This window comes from Anguilla anguilla, chromosome 17 (assembly GCF_013347855.1).
Source record: "Anguilla anguilla isolate fAngAng1 chromosome 17, fAngAng1.pri, whole genome shotgun sequence".
Lineage (NCBI taxonomy): Eukaryota > Metazoa > Chordata > Actinopteri > Anguilliformes > Anguillidae > Anguilla > Anguilla anguilla.
In genome coordinates, this window is record NC_049217.1 from 16147316 (window position 1) to 16162432 (window position 15117).

Here is a 15117-nt window from a genome sequence, read left to right on the forward strand (position 1 = left end):
CGCTCGCTGCCGCTAGCTCTGCTGTCGCACTACACAGGAAGGGCTCCTGTTAGCCGCGCCGCGCTCGCTGCCGCTAGCTCTGCCGTCGTGCTACACAGGAAGGGCTCCGCTATACAGGAAGAGCTCCCATTAGCCGCGCTCGCTGCCGCTAGCTCTGCCGTCGCGCTACACTGGAAGGGCTCCCGTTAGCCGCGCTCGCTGCCGCTAGCTCTGCCGTCGCGCTACACAGGAAGGGCTCCCGTTAGCCGCGCTCGCTGCCGCTAGCTCTGCCGTCGCGCTACACAGGAAGGGCTCCCGTTAGCCGCGCTCGCTGCCGCTAGCTCTGCCGTCGCGCTACACAGGAACAGCTCCCGTTAGCCGCGCTCGCTGCCGCTAGCTCTGCCGTCGCGCTACACAGGAAGGGCTCCCGTTAGCCGCGCTCGCTGCCGCTAGCTCTGCCGTCGCGCTACACAGGAAGGGCTCCGCTATACAGGAAGAGCTCCCATTAGCCGCGCTCGCTGCCGCTAGCTCTGCTGTCGCGCTACACAGGAAGGGCTCCCGTTAGCCGCGGGTCGCTCGCTGCCGCTCACTCTGCCGTCGCGTTCCACAGAAAGGGCTCCCATTAGCCGCGCCCGCTGCCGCTAGCTCTGCCGTTGCGCTACACAGGAAGGGCTCCCGTTAGCCGCGCCGCGCTCGCTGCCGCTAGCTCTGCCGCCGCGCTACACACACAGGACGCAGGCTACCACAGGACATTAGACGGCTGCTGACCCGTGCCACCAGGGAGAATTAATACAGTAAGTGCGCAGACTTAGCGCACATGTCGAGGTTTTAATGCCAAACTAAGCAGCCAATGGGGCGCTGCCGCTACAGGAACTGCTGGGGACGCGTGTGCAGAAGTTGAGGCGAATCCTACGTTATTACGATCGGGTCGATTTCAGGAAATTGGAGCGGGCGATACTTTTTCTTTCTTCAGGGACGTTAAGGAGACAAACGCATAGACATATATACACAGACGACGCATTGACTGCATCAGCCCGTTGCTGCAATACGTCAACGTCGCCGCCATTTTGGACCAGGCAAGACTGGCCTGAAAACAAATGCAAGTAAATGGGGGAGCTGCGGTTTTTCTGGATAAAAGGCACTATAACGTTTACATTTCTCAACCAATTTCAATGAGTCGTTTTTATATTCAATGGTTTATGGTCTACATAGAGTAGGGGAAAATAAACTTTTTTTCTACTCCACATAGATCATAAACCCTTGAATATAAAAACGACTCATTGAAATCGGTTGAGAAATGTAAACCTTATAGTGCTTTTTATCCAGAAAAACCGCAGCTCCCCCATCTACTTGCATTTGTTTTCAGGCCAGTCTTGCCTGGTCCAATATGGCGGCGACGTTGACGTACGATCTAAAGGCCAATGCGGCGTCTATGTATATATGTCTATGGACAAACCTGTTCATCGTCAGTCTTCGATTACAGTATTTTCATCAAAACTGAAACTCGATGTCGCTTATGTTTCGGACTGTGTGGATTTGCCATTAACTGTCATTAACATGTGAACATATCTCTTTAAGTGCACAAGCCTGTCGGACTCAAGCTTCCTGTCTTCTGGTTACTCGATGACAATTACCCAGACCCAGAAGTTCTCAACCTACTGGTCCAGCACCCAATGACGGATAGGCCGAGAGAGAGGGGGTATGGTTAGAGTATCTAGCCCCAAATATAGGTGAACCCAAAGAAAAAACTTAACAGCAGAGTATTTAGTTCCCATATGTTGACAGGACAAGTTACACTTTATTAAATTGGGTGCCACAGGAAGTAAATTCACTCATTGTCGTCTTGCTCAGGGAAGTTTGGGAACAGCTGCCTTCCCCGTTCCCGTAGGGTCATTATAAGAAGTGAACAGGAGCTTTTTGGGACAGACACAACCAAGTGATCCCAAAATACATTTGTTACAGTTGCGACCAGAGGAAAGGATGCATCTGTGATGTGTTAAAAAGGCGTGTCACCTAGCATGGGAGGAACCTGCACTTCTCACTTAGTGATTAACTTCCAAAGTTCTGAAAGGACTTTTCCACCACCAGCGCCAAACTCAACCAATAAGCACACAGACACACACATACATGCATACACACATGCACGTACACACGTGCACAACCATACATACACACACAACCATACATAGGCACGCACGCCCATAAATACGTGCACGCCCATGCATACACATACTTGCATGCACAACCATACATACACACATGTACATATACACACCCCATACATACGCACATACACACACATGCACGCACGCACACACAAGCATGAACATACACACACACACAACCATACATACACATACACATGCACAGCAATACATACATGCATGCACATCCTTATATACACACACATGCATGCACATACACTACAAGACCAAAAGTATTTAGGCACCCCCTTGATCTGGGGCTGCTTTTTATGGATTGGGGTAGGCCCCTTAGTTGCAGTGAAGGCAAATCTTAATTCTACAGCATAAAATCACATTCTACACAATTCTGTGCCTCCCCAACAGTCCCCAACAGTTTCAGCATGAAAATTCCCCCGGGGACACAGCGAGGTCCATACAGAAATGGTTTTGTCGAGAACAGTGTGGAAGACCTTGTCTAGCATGCACTGAGCCCTGACCTCAACCCTGTCCAACACCTTAGGGATCATTTGGAAAGCCAACTGCGAGCCAGGCCTAATCGCCCAATCAGTGACCAACCTCACTAATGCTCTTCTGGCTGAATGGAAGCAAATGCCAGCAGCATGGCTCCAACATCTAGTATAAAGCCTTCCCTGAGTAGAGGAGGTTGTTATAGCAAAGAGTGCACCAACTCCATATTAATGTCCATAACTTTGGATGAGATATTGGATGCCAGGCGTCCACAAACGTTTGGCCATGAAGTGTACATTTACATTTATTAAAAGTAAGTTCAACCTGTGAGAAATAAAAACAGGCAGGATTATTTTATGGGAGGAACAAAATTAGAATGTGCTAAATTTGAAAAAAACTTTGGAGTAATGGTTGATCAAAGCCTTTCATTTAAGAGGTTAATACTCATCTTATAGGTTTGTTAGACAACACTTGGGAGTATTGTGTGCAGTTCTGAGGACTGTACAACAAGGATATAGAGGCTCTGGAAGAGGTTCAAAGAAGGGCAAACAAATTGATTCCTGCTATGAGAGATAAAGAAGGAAAGACTTAAGATGTTTAATCTATTCAAGCTTAGTAAAAGACTGATTTGATTGAAGCTTTTAAATTCATAAAGGGGATTAACAAAGTGAACTACAAGAGATTCTTCAGGTCGAACTCTGTTAGTAGAATAAGGGGACATAAATGCACTTATTGTACATCGCTTTGAATAACAGAGTGCCAAATAAATGTAATATAATGTAAATGGAAATAAGCAAAAGGTAAATTTCACACAGGCATTAGGAAGCTTTATTTCACGCAGAGTAGTCAATGTGAAATAGCCTGCCAGGTCATGTTTTGGAAGAAACACTTTCAAGACCAGGCTTGATTTAATGTTAGATACTATCGAGCCTCCAGATAATCGAAGCACTAGGTACAATTTACTTAGGAAAATGGCGAGCATTGTTGGGCTGAATGGTCTGATCTTGGCATTACACTATGTTACATACATTCAAACACACACACGCACATACACGCACACACACACAGAGCACTAGGAAAACACAAGAGGAAGTCCCAGTTCTCTTAATTTAACATCCAATACCAACTGACCCCTACCCTCTTGTATGTGATGCAATTGGCAGTTAAAGCTATTTAGCAGTTATGAAGCCATACATGGGACTGTGCGCAAATAAAGCCAAAAATAAAGCTATTAGCCATAAATTCATAATTTCATACACACACACTTTGGAAGGTAAGGACAGAAAAGCTTTCGTCTGACATTCTTCCTGACAGAGATGGATATGAGGATTTTGAAATTAAGGCAATTCTTTGTAATAGTACAGTGCTCCTTATTAGGCGAGGGAGATGGAGGAAAGCTAGGAGTGAGATCTTAGTGTCACAGTAACCTAGCAACTGCCTCCATCCCCATGGAGACCAGAACTGACGCCATTTCCTGTCTGTGTGTGAAAATCTGTCTGTTCGTGCAGTCTGTTTGCATGGAGTGTTTACGTTTGCTTGCATTCTAAGGATAACTGTGGTCGGGATGCATGTGAACGTCCTGATTTGTTTGGTGCTTTTAAGTGCATACTTGTTTGTGTGCGCACTGCGTTAAATACAGCAGTCACACACTGCCGGGCAGTCCATAGGAAGTAGCAGCGCAGGTTCGGACGTGTCGACAGCATCTGATAGTGTGCTTTTTAGAGTGTGAATGCGGGCGATGCCGGAGTCTGCGCATATGTGTAGTCGGCTGCTGGTCTTCGTCAAGCTGATTTTACGGTCTGCCAGATATCGCCCCTGCCAAACAGTGCCATCTGGTATAACTACTTGGCCGGGAGACACTATTTGGCAGGCCGTACCCTCGGGTGGATACGCAACATATTGGAGCAGTTAAAATTAACGCTGTGACACAAGCGGCATACATTCAGCGACGTACGCTAAATCTATTTCTCTCTGTTTCGGTGCATCTCTGTTGTTTCTCCAGTGGGGGGGGGGGGGGGGTGGGGTGGGGGCGGCGAGGGTGTACATGCTTCATCACTGTCCTCTCTCTCTCACTCCCTCTCTTTCTCTCTCCCTCAGCGGCAGGAAAGCCTCCCGCGAAGCCATCCAAACGCCCGCCGCGCAAACGCATCGACTTCCGCGTAACGGAGGGAACGCAAGACGCCACGGGAAACAAAAAAAAAAACTCATCTTTATTTCATCGTCGAGAAGAAAAAAACATCCATCGTCCTCGAAAACAAGCAAACAAGGCGCAACAAATGATCGGATAAAAGCTTATTAAAAATAGAAGAAAGGGCGGGAAAAAAAGAGCGTACGGCGACGCAGAAATCAAGCCGCCCGGGCCTCGCTTTCAGAATTCAAAATGAAACGGCGGATAGGTCGAAGGGAAGTTCGGTGAAACGGGCTTCCGTGCTGTGGAACCGCCCTGGCGTGTAATAAACGTGTGTGTGTGTGTGTGTGTATGTTCGGCGTGTGTGCCCGGCGGCCCGTGTCTTTCGCTTCGAGCGAGCGGGTCAGGGCTCCACGGCGACCGTCTGCTCTTTCGCGGTAACCGGGCGGGCGCCGTACGAGGAAAACGAGTCCGTTCCCCTCAGTGTTCATTCTCAGAAAACGCTTTGGCTCGAGGCATGATGGGAAGTGTAGTCATCTGATGGGAAGTGTAGTCCTCTTGCGGGGCAGCGGCTCAGATGAGGTCCATAAGAATCTCGTCCTCCATGACGCTGGACACCTGTGGCATGCCCGGTCCCGGGGCAACAGAGCCCCTCTGAGCCCCCACCATCAACATCTGACCTGGGGGAGAGAGAGACAGACACAGGGACTGCGTGTGTGTGTGTGTGTGTGTGTGTGTACTTATATATCCCAACAGGTAGTCTGGAGATCTGATATAATCAGAACTATGAAAGTTATTTAAAAATGCACTCATTATTGTAAATTTTTATTGACTGGAATTAGGTTATAGGATAGGATGCTAACTGGGCGTTACTAGCCGAGCCGCAGGATGCTAATCGGGCGATGCTAGCCGAGCGACAGGATGCTAATAGAGCCAAGTGATGCTAACCAAACCACAGGATGCTAACCAGACGATGCTAGCCGAGCCACAGGATGACAACCAGGCGATGCTAGCTGAGCCACAGGATGCTAACTGAGCTGAGTGATGCGAACTGAGCGATGCTAACCACGGGATTCTCGCCGAGCCACGGGTAGTCAGCCGCGCCGCGCCATGCTATGAGAGCTATGCAATGCTAGCCGAGCTGCAGGATGCTAGCCGAGCTGCAGGATGCTAACCGAGTGATGCTAGCTGAGCCGCAGGATGCTAACCGAGTGATGCTAGCTGAGCCGCAGGATGCTAACGAGCCGCAGGATGCTAACTGAGCGATGCTAATCACAGGATGCTCGCTGAGCCGTGGGACGTCATCCGTGCCACGCCATGCTATACGAGCCGTGCAATGCTAGCTGAGCCACATGGTTTGCTAACCGGCTGATGCTAGCCAAGCTGCAGGATGCTAACCGAGCGGAGTGATGCTAACTGAGCGATGCTAACCATGGGATGCTCGCCAAGCCACGCGATGTTAGCCGAGCCGTGCCATGCTAGCCGAGCCGCAGGACGCTAACCAAGCCGCGGGATGCTAGTCGCACTTGATGCAATCCGAGCCGGTGCGATGCCAGATGCGCGTCTGCTCCGACAGGACCGAACTGGACGCTACGATTCCGACACAGGGGGAGAGCAGGGATCAGACGGAACAGAGAGGGGACGCGTTCGAGAGGCCGTTTGGCGTATGTGCGCGAGGAGGGCGTGGCCGGCGGGTGCATACCTGCATGGGGCTGCCTCCACTGCGGCTGCATTGGAGCGCCCCCTCCCTGAGGAGCGTGCACCATCTGCGGCCCCAGTGCCTGATGGGAAAGCATGTGGGAAACGCCCTGCTGCTGAAAGACAAGAGGGACAGAGGAGGGACGTGAGAAGACACGGACACTGTCCGTGCGCGTAACCCTGTCTCCTGACTCCGGTCCTGGAGCACCACAGCGTCTGCAGGCATCTGTGGTTTCCTTTAAATCAGCAGCCAATCACGGCCTTGAGAACAAGGTGTGTGGACTCTTTAGCCAATCAGTGACTTAGATGAATCGCCGGTGCTGAAACGCGCTGAATACCAGCAGACACTGCGGCCCTCCAGGACTGGAGTTAAACCTGCAGACATCGCGGCTCTCCAGGACTGCAGTTAAACCTGCAGACACAGCGGCCCTCCAGGACTGGAGTTAAACCTGCAGACACAGCGCCCCCTCCAGGACTGGAGTTAAACCTGCAGACGCTGCGGCCCTCCAGGACTGGAGTTAAACCTGCGGACGCAGCGGCCCTCCAGGACTGGAGTTAAACCTGCAGACACTGCGGCCCTCCAGGACTGGAGTTAAACCTGCAGACAATGCGGCCCTCCAGGACTGGAGTTAAACCTGCAGACACTGCGGCCCTCCAGGACTGGAGTTAAACCTGCAGGCGCTGCGGCCCTCCAGGACTGGAGTTAAACCTGCAGACGCTGCGGCCCTCCAGGACTGGAGTTAAACCTGTGGACGCAGCGGCCCTCCAGGACTGGAGTTAAACCTGCAGACACAGCGCCCCCTCCAGGACTGGAGTTAAACCTGCAGACACAGCGCCCCCTCCAGGACTGGAGTTAAACCTGTGGACGCAGCGCCCCCTCCAGGACTGGATTCTGATACCAGTGCTAGAGAATGGTGCTGAGTACACACAAATGAATCTAACAGACAGTTTATACAAATTAAACACCATAACTGACATTTGCAGAGGAGAGGAAGATTTTTTTATAAACCATTTTGTTCGTTTCTAGGCACCTTCCTTTCGCACCTATAATAATGCAGATAAATTTGAATTACAAAGTAACTATGTTCAAAGCGCTTTACCAAAATGAGAACAAAGAAACAATGTGACAAAAGTAAAAAATATTAATAAAAATAATAAAAGTTTTCATAAGAAAGATAAGATAAAAAAAAGAAAAACATTTCAACACAGTGAAACTCTCAAGAAGTGTGTGTGTGTGTGTGTGTGTGTTCCCATAATGTTCGGGACAAAGCCATATTTTGTATTTTTCTTGAATTAGCTCTGTACCCCATAAATTTATATTAGTGATTGAACAATTCACACGTGGTTAAAGTGCAGATTCTCAGCTGTTATGAAAGGACATTTTAATACAATTGCTTTCACCATGTACAAAATAACCGCACTTTTTATACGTAACCCCCCACTCCCATTTCTAGGCAACATAATGTTTGGGACAAATGGCTTCACAGGTGTTTCTGATTAGTCAGGTGTGTTCAATTGCTTCCTTAGTACAGGTATAAGACAGACACGAGTATAGAGCTCTTGTTTGCCTTTGGAGTTAATTGCATCACTGGCAGTAAGTGAGGTTAGCAGAGGGGGGGGGGGGGGGTAGGGTAGGGTGGGGGTGGGGGGCGTGTCAGCTGTCAATCCCCTGCAATTACCGGCTGCTGTTGGCTGAGCAGAAGACTGCGAAGCTGCGGATTGGCTCCCGGGTTTGGGAGGCGGAGCATGGGAGCCTGAGGTGGGGCCTGGCCGCCCTGTCCCCCCTGGCTGGGCGGGGCGCCCGTGCCCGGCGTCTGCTGATTGGCTGTGGCAGCCGCTCTCAGCTGAATGACAAGACAGTTGAGGGGAGGACATGAACGAGACTTTTATTCACTTCATTCGTGGAAATGAAAGATGTCTGGAGGAGGAACAGAGTGAGGCGGAGTTTACCATGCAGGTGAGGGGGGGGTGGCAGGGAGTGGCTCACTGCGTGGGTGGGGGGAGTGGGGGAGTTGATGGACCGTGCAGGGGATGATGGACAGGGGACGGGTGGGGTTTAACTGTGCGGGGAACGGGTGGGGGGGTGGGGGGGGGAGAGACAGACTCTCACCAGGTTAGACTGTCTTTGCTGGTCCTCCATCATGGTGACCTGACTGACAGGGGGCATGCCCGACACCACAGACTGAGGGCCCGGAGAGGAGGAGAGAGGAGCGAGGGAGAAAAGAGTGATAGAGAGAGAGAGAGAGGAAGGAGGAGGGGTTAATACGGTGTGCCCACAAACACCAGGGGGAATGCAGAGGCGGGAAGGCTGTGCTCTGGAGAGACAGACAGACAGACGGACGGAGAGACAGACAGGCACATGCACAGACAGGCAGGCAGGCAGACAGATAGACGGACAGGAGAGCAGACAGGTAGACGGACGGACCGACGGACGGACGGGCACCTGCTGTTGGACGTTGCCGTGGGGGAGGGCGACGGGTCCTTGCGGGCGGTTGAGGAAGTTCTGGTTGGGGGGCACCACGCCCTGCTGCATGGGACCCGCAGAGCTCATCTGGGGGCGCAGAGGAGCGGGTGGTCAGAACACCACAGCCAATCCCCCCCCCCCCCCCCACCCAATCAGGATTAAGCTACGCTTCCGTGTCATCAAACACCCAATCAGAACAACAAGGGAAATTACTGAACCTTAGAGTCTTCCAGAGTGTCATTCCTCACAGCCGTCAATGAGAGGAGCAGTTTGTGCAGTAGACACAGAGCTAAGGGGATCCACGCAGAGCTGGAGGCTGTAGCGTAGTGGGTAAGGAACTGGGCTTGTAACCTAAAGGTCATAGGTTCGATTCCTGGGGCAGGGCACTGCCGTTGTACCCTTGAGCAAGGTGCTTAGCCGTGCATTGCTTCAGTACACATGCAATGTTAAGTCGCTCTGGATAAGAGCATCTGCTAAAAGCCTGTAATGTAATGTAACGCAAGCTGGACGCTACGCTAGCCTGACTGCTACGCTAGCCCTCATTCCCCGCTCACCGTGCGGTGCTGCTGGACCTGCTTGTGGTTGGTGATGACCTGCCGGATGCCGTTGACGAAGCCGCTCTGGTCGTTGGGGATCAGGCCCATGAAGATCTTCTTCTTGGAGGAGTAGAGGAGCATGAGGACCCGCACCTCGCAGGGGGCGCTGTGGGGGAAGTGCACGCAGCCGGCCTGCGGGGGGAGCCAGAGAGCGCGGTCAGTTCGGCTGGGCCGCAGTTCTGCATTTCCCAATTATGGGCTTCTTCCAATATGTCATGCTCTAAATCAGGGGTGTCGAACTGAATCCCCAGGGGGTTTTTGTGGTTTCCTTTCGATCAGCTGCCAGTTACGGCCTTGAGAACGAAGTGTGTGGATTCCTTAGCCAATCAAATGGCTTAAATGAAGTACCTGTGTTGAGAACACCCGGAAAACCTGGAGTTAAACCCGCAGGCACTGCGGCCCTCCAGGACTGGAGTTAAACCAGCAGGCGCTGTGGCCCAACAGGACGCAATCAAACATCAATGGCACAATGGGCGTCAGTGTAGCGTAATGGGTAAGGAGTTGGTGTTGTAACCTAAAGGTTGCAGGTTCGAATCCCCGGTGGGACACTGCCGTACCCCTGAGCAAGGTACTTAACCTGCATTGTTTCAGTACATATCCAGCTGTATAATTGGATACAATGTAAGTCGCTCCGGATAAGAGCGTCTGCTAAATGCCTGTAATGTAACGTGACAATGTTCAGGGCACCAGGGTTATTAAGGCAAAGGTTGCGGGTTTGAATCCCAGGCGGGATGCCGCAGTCGCACCCCTGAGCTAGTCCCTTACCCAGACTGCATCGGTAACTGCCCGGCCGTACGTATGGGCTGCGTGTCGCTCTGGATACGGCTCTGTCTCCGAGAGACCGTATAGAAACAAAGCCTGGAATATAATTAATACTAAACACCCCAGAGAGCCTCAGGGGTCTAGGAAAATCAAATCGGGAAAAAAAATCTAATTCCTGCTTGATCTCCCCGCTGGGAAGGAAGGCTGCTCACGATGGTGCCGGGAGGTCATGTGCCCTCGCCCTTCACGAATCAGCAGAGCGCGAGGGGGCGGAGTCCGAAACTGAGGGAACTCCCCCGGCCCTCACCTGCGCGCTGAGGCGGGAGTTACCACGGAGACTAAATCACGCGACGGCTTAACTTTGCCATATATGGGCGAGTAGATTTTCTTTCCTGTGGGGAAAGAAAAGGCTGAACCTTGGTTAGTGTACAGCCATTAATTTGGAAACTTGCAAAGACTTATGGGACATCCCTCTGTTCTGCCGCGCAATTTTTGGATAGCCCATTAGAAGGAGTGAAAGTGGGGCCTTGGGGGGGGGGGGGGCACGGACAGGCAACACCGTTCACCCACCTTTTAGGCATTGGAAGGGCACTCAAGATGGAGGACGACATCTTACATAAAGGTCCAAAACAGAGTGGGTGCTGGGACAAAGCCCCTCCCCCTTGAAAAACATAAACAACCCCCCCCCCCCCTCCCCCTTAGGGACCTACAGAGCCAGGGGAGCTTAGCGAAATTAAAAATCGCTTTTCGGCATAGGAGAAAGATAGTCGGACAATCACGGGCAGGAACAACGGAGAGTCACTGCGGTGTGAAAAAGGAGGGGAAAAAAGCGTTAGATAAACAGAATGCGCTATCAGTCCCGCCGGTGGAAACATTTGTTTCTCCTAATTGGACCGTTAGTCAATAGGAAACTCTTTTCACAAACAGACTGATATCTCCAGGTGATGGGATAAACGGGGATTTAATGGAAGCGGTTTTGGACGGCGCCGAGGTACGGCTAGGCCTGGCCTGTAGCTCTCCCCGAGGGGATCTGGACCAGCGTAGCTGCGCCCCGACGGCGGAGAGACAGAAAGACGGACGCGGACAGAAAGACGGACGGAACAACCACGCCTCAACAGTGCGCGTTGCAACCTCCAGGAAACGGCTCCGATAAAGATATTTAAAATCCGAAGACAAGACACAAATAAAAAATAAGACTCCAAAGGACAAATAAATAGATTTAGAAAAATAAACGATAATAAACGACAGGGTATTGCAGCAGGTCGGTATAAATGATAGTGAGGGATGGGAGTAATATAATGAAAGAGAAAAATCAGTAAACAAATTTTTGCTGAAGGAATAAGGAGCTTTAGCAATGTGGACGCATCCCGAAACACAGCCGCTGCTAACGTCCACGAAACACGAGAGCTATGTCGCTTGTACTGAAGTGGCGGGTGATGGCGCGTGCGTGTAATCATCACAAGCCAACGCACCGCCCGTATTAATCACTGCCATCAACGCCGTTTTATGCGTTACTCAAACGGTCGCTTTGACCGTTAACCGCGAACGTAAATGTTGTATCGGAGACGCGAGCCGGTCGGCGTCACGGTAACCGAACATCGTTCGCGGGGGGCGCGTCTGGAGTGAGCGCAGAGGAGTGGGGCTCGGGAGTGGGGGGGGGTGTGTTTCTTTCAGGCGGTGGAGCGGGGAGGGGGGGACAGTTTCTCTCAAACGGAGGAGATGGGGAGGGGGAGGGACAAGTTTCTCTGAGACGGGGGGGGGGGGGACAAGTTTCTCTGAGACGGGGGGGGAGCTGTGTCTCTCACACTGAGGGGACGGGAAGGGGGAGGGAGGAGACGGGGGGGAGCAGTTACTCTCAGGAGGAGGAGAGGGGGAGGGGGAGGGAGCGGTTTCTCCCAGACTGCGCTGTCACTCCTCGTGAGGGGAACACAGCAGGTGGCCTTCCCCCGCTATCTATAGCTACAGAAAAAACAGCACAAATTTAGAAAAACTTTGATCAAAGGTTTCGCCGTTCTGACAAGCTGACGAGCACGGAGGATGTCAGGCAGACGTCAAAAATAAATACCCGCGTGCTGTCATCCAGATATCAAAAATAAATACCCGCGTGCTGTCGTACAGATATCAAAAATAAATACCCGCGTGCTGTCGTACAGATATCAAAAATAAATACCTGCCTGCTGTCGTACAGATATCAAAAATAAATACCCGCGTGCTGTCGTACAGATATCAAAAATAAATACCCGCGTGCTGTCGTACAGATATCAAAAATAAATACCTGCCTGCTCTCGTACAGATATCAAAAATAAATACTGCGTGCTGCCATACAGATATCAAAAATAAATACCTGCGTGCTGTCGTACAGATATCAAAAATAAATACCCGCGTGCTGTCGTTAAGGTATCAAAAATAAATACCCGCGTGCTGTCGTTAAGGTATCAAAAATAAATACCCGCGTGCTGTCGTTAAGGTATCAAAAATAAATACCTGCGTGCTGTCGTACAGATATCAAAAATAAATACCTGCGTGCTGTCGTACAGATATCAAAAATAAATACCCGCGTGCTGTCGTTAAGGTATCAAAAATAAATACCCGCGTGCTGTCGTTAAGGTATCAAAAATAAATACCCGCGTGCTGTCGTTAAGGTATCAAAAATAAATACCTGCGTGCTGTCGTACAGATATCAAAAATAAATACCTGCGTGCTGTCGTACAGATATGAAAAATAAATACCCGCGTGCTGTCGTTAAGGTATCAAAAATAAATACCCGCGTGCTGTCGTTAAGGTATCAAAAATAAATACCCGCGTGCTGCCGTTAAGATATCAAAAATAAATACCCGCGTGCTGTTGTACAGATATCAAAAATAAATACCCGCGTGCTGTTGTACAGATATCAAAAATAAATACCCGCGTGCTGTCGTTAAGATATCAAAAATTAATACCTGCGTGTTGTTGTACAGAGATCAACAAGCACGGAACCGTCCAGACCCACGGCGCAGCTCACTTCCGCAGTCACATTTTAGCTCGCACCACCTGTGCATGCGTCCTACTAAACGAAGCGCCACCTGCGCATGCGTCCGACTAAATGTCCATGAGTGAGTGAGTGACCACAATTTGCCAGGCATAGCCCACGGCGACAGTCCTGCGTGCCATATTGTCCCGCTGAGACCAGGGTTTCTGGGAAAAAAAGGAAGGAACCCCTTGGATATTTGCGGGGGTCGCTATCGAAGCAGGCGGAGTCGGGCACGGACTGGCGCTCCCTGCGCTGGCCGACGGGCATCGCTGCAGCTCAGCAGAATTCATTACCAGGTTCCTCTTAGTTAGTCTCTGGCGCTGCGAATGGTCAGTGTGTGCTGCCACCTGCTGGCTGAGATGGGGATTGGCCGCCAGACTTTGTTTCCAAATAAGACTTACGCGTGTGCACGTAAAAATGAGTTCATGCTCGGGGGGGGGCTGTACTGGGGGGGGGGGGGGGGGGGGGGGGGGCTGCGCACGAGTCAACTAAAAGACAAGCAGATAGAGGATTTCCCCCTACAGATGTAACCAAAAGTCGCATTAAGACTATCTGAGATACGCATCATAAAATGAGGCGGACTATATAATAATTAAGATCAAACGTTCACAGAAAGAATATAATCAGAGCAACAGCTCGACAAAATATAATTTCAGCATTTCCACAGTCTTTATTGTATCACTGTTTTAAGCTCCTGCTCTTGCTAGGAACCCCCCTTGCATTATTAATTTAAAAACGACATTACTTATGCAACATAACTCCGCTGCCAAGTGTCATTGTGTACATTTTGTAGGAGGTGCATCGAATAAAGTAGACCTCCCTTGGCTCATTAAAAGAGACGCAACACAAACAGACATGAGGTGTTAGAGGTCGGACAAAAAGGACGAAGAGAGATAGAGACACTCACAAAGCCATTTGCCATGTTGCGATAAAGATAATCAAAAATCCATTTGCCACGTTGTGAGAGAGACACTCACAAAGGCATCTGACTTGTCACGATAGGCACTCACAAAGCCATTTGCCATGTCACAATAGAGACACTCACAAAGGCATCTGCCTTGTCACGATAGACACTCACAAAGCCATTTGCCATGTCACAATAGAGACACTCACAACGGCATCTGCCTTGTCACGATAGGCACTCACAAAGCCATTTGCCATGTCACGATAGACACTCACAAAGGCATCTGCCTTGTCACGATAGACACTCACAAAGCCATTTGCCACGTTGTGAGAGACACTCACAACGGCATCTACCTTGTCACGATAGACACTCACAAAGCCATTTGCCATGTCACGATAGACACTCACAAAGCCATTTGCCGCATTGTGAGAGATTCACAAAGGCATCTGTTTTGTCACGATAGAAACACTCACAAAGCCATTTGCCATGATGCGATAGAGACCCTTTAGGGACTCCACGTCCTTGTTGGTGAAGTGAAACTGCACCATCCTGGAGTTTCTGAAGAGAGGGCCGAGCGTGGTCTGAAAGAGAGAGGGGGAGAGAGAAAGTGAGAGGGGGGGGGAAGAGAAGCATCGGTTTAAATATATGTTTCATTATTTACTGAGAAACAGAAAAGGCGAGGGAGGTGATGTGCTTAACTGAACTGAGAGCGTGAGAACGAGTGAAAAGGAGAGAATCAGAGAGCTAGGGTGAGAGAGGGAAGAGAGTGGGAGGGAAAGAGGGGGAGATTGATAGAGAGGGGAGGGAAGGGGGGGAGAAAGCCAGGGAAACAGGGGGAGAGATACGTGAGGAAAAGAGAAAGACAGTGCGTGGGAAAGAGAGGGAGAGAGGAGTGTACTGTGTATAGACAGGGACAGGAGGAGCA

At 50.5% G+C, this 15117-nt stretch overlaps 1 protein-coding gene across 8 annotated transcripts in view; it reads right to left on the reverse strand.

The window, feature by feature from the left end:
* Window positions 1-3431: 3431 nt before the first annotated feature.
* med25 (mediator complex subunit 25) overlaps window positions 3432-15117 on the reverse strand; it is a 29131-nt gene continuing 17445 nt past the window's right edge. For 3 of the 8 annotated variants that reach the window (XM_035398538.1, XM_035398539.1, XM_035398536.1), the window contains exons 14-20: window positions 14666-14773; window positions 9475-9648; window positions 8900-9007; window positions 8567-8638; window positions 8136-8300; window positions 6461-6572; window positions 3432-5438 (exon numbers count right to left, since the gene is read on the reverse strand). In XM_035398538.1, coding sequence (XP_035254429.1) covers window positions 5332-5438; window positions 6461-6572; window positions 8136-8300; window positions 8567-8638; window positions 8900-9007; window positions 9475-9648; window positions 14666-14773 — 846 coding nt within the window. In that variant the 3' untranslated portion in view covers window positions 3432-5331. The remainder of the gene's footprint in view (window positions 5439-6460; window positions 6573-8135; window positions 8301-8566; window positions 8639-8899; window positions 9008-9474; window positions 9649-14665; window positions 14774-15117) is intronic. The other 5 variants (XM_035398542.1, XM_035398541.1, XM_035398540.1 and 2 more) reach the window with 4 other exon arrangements.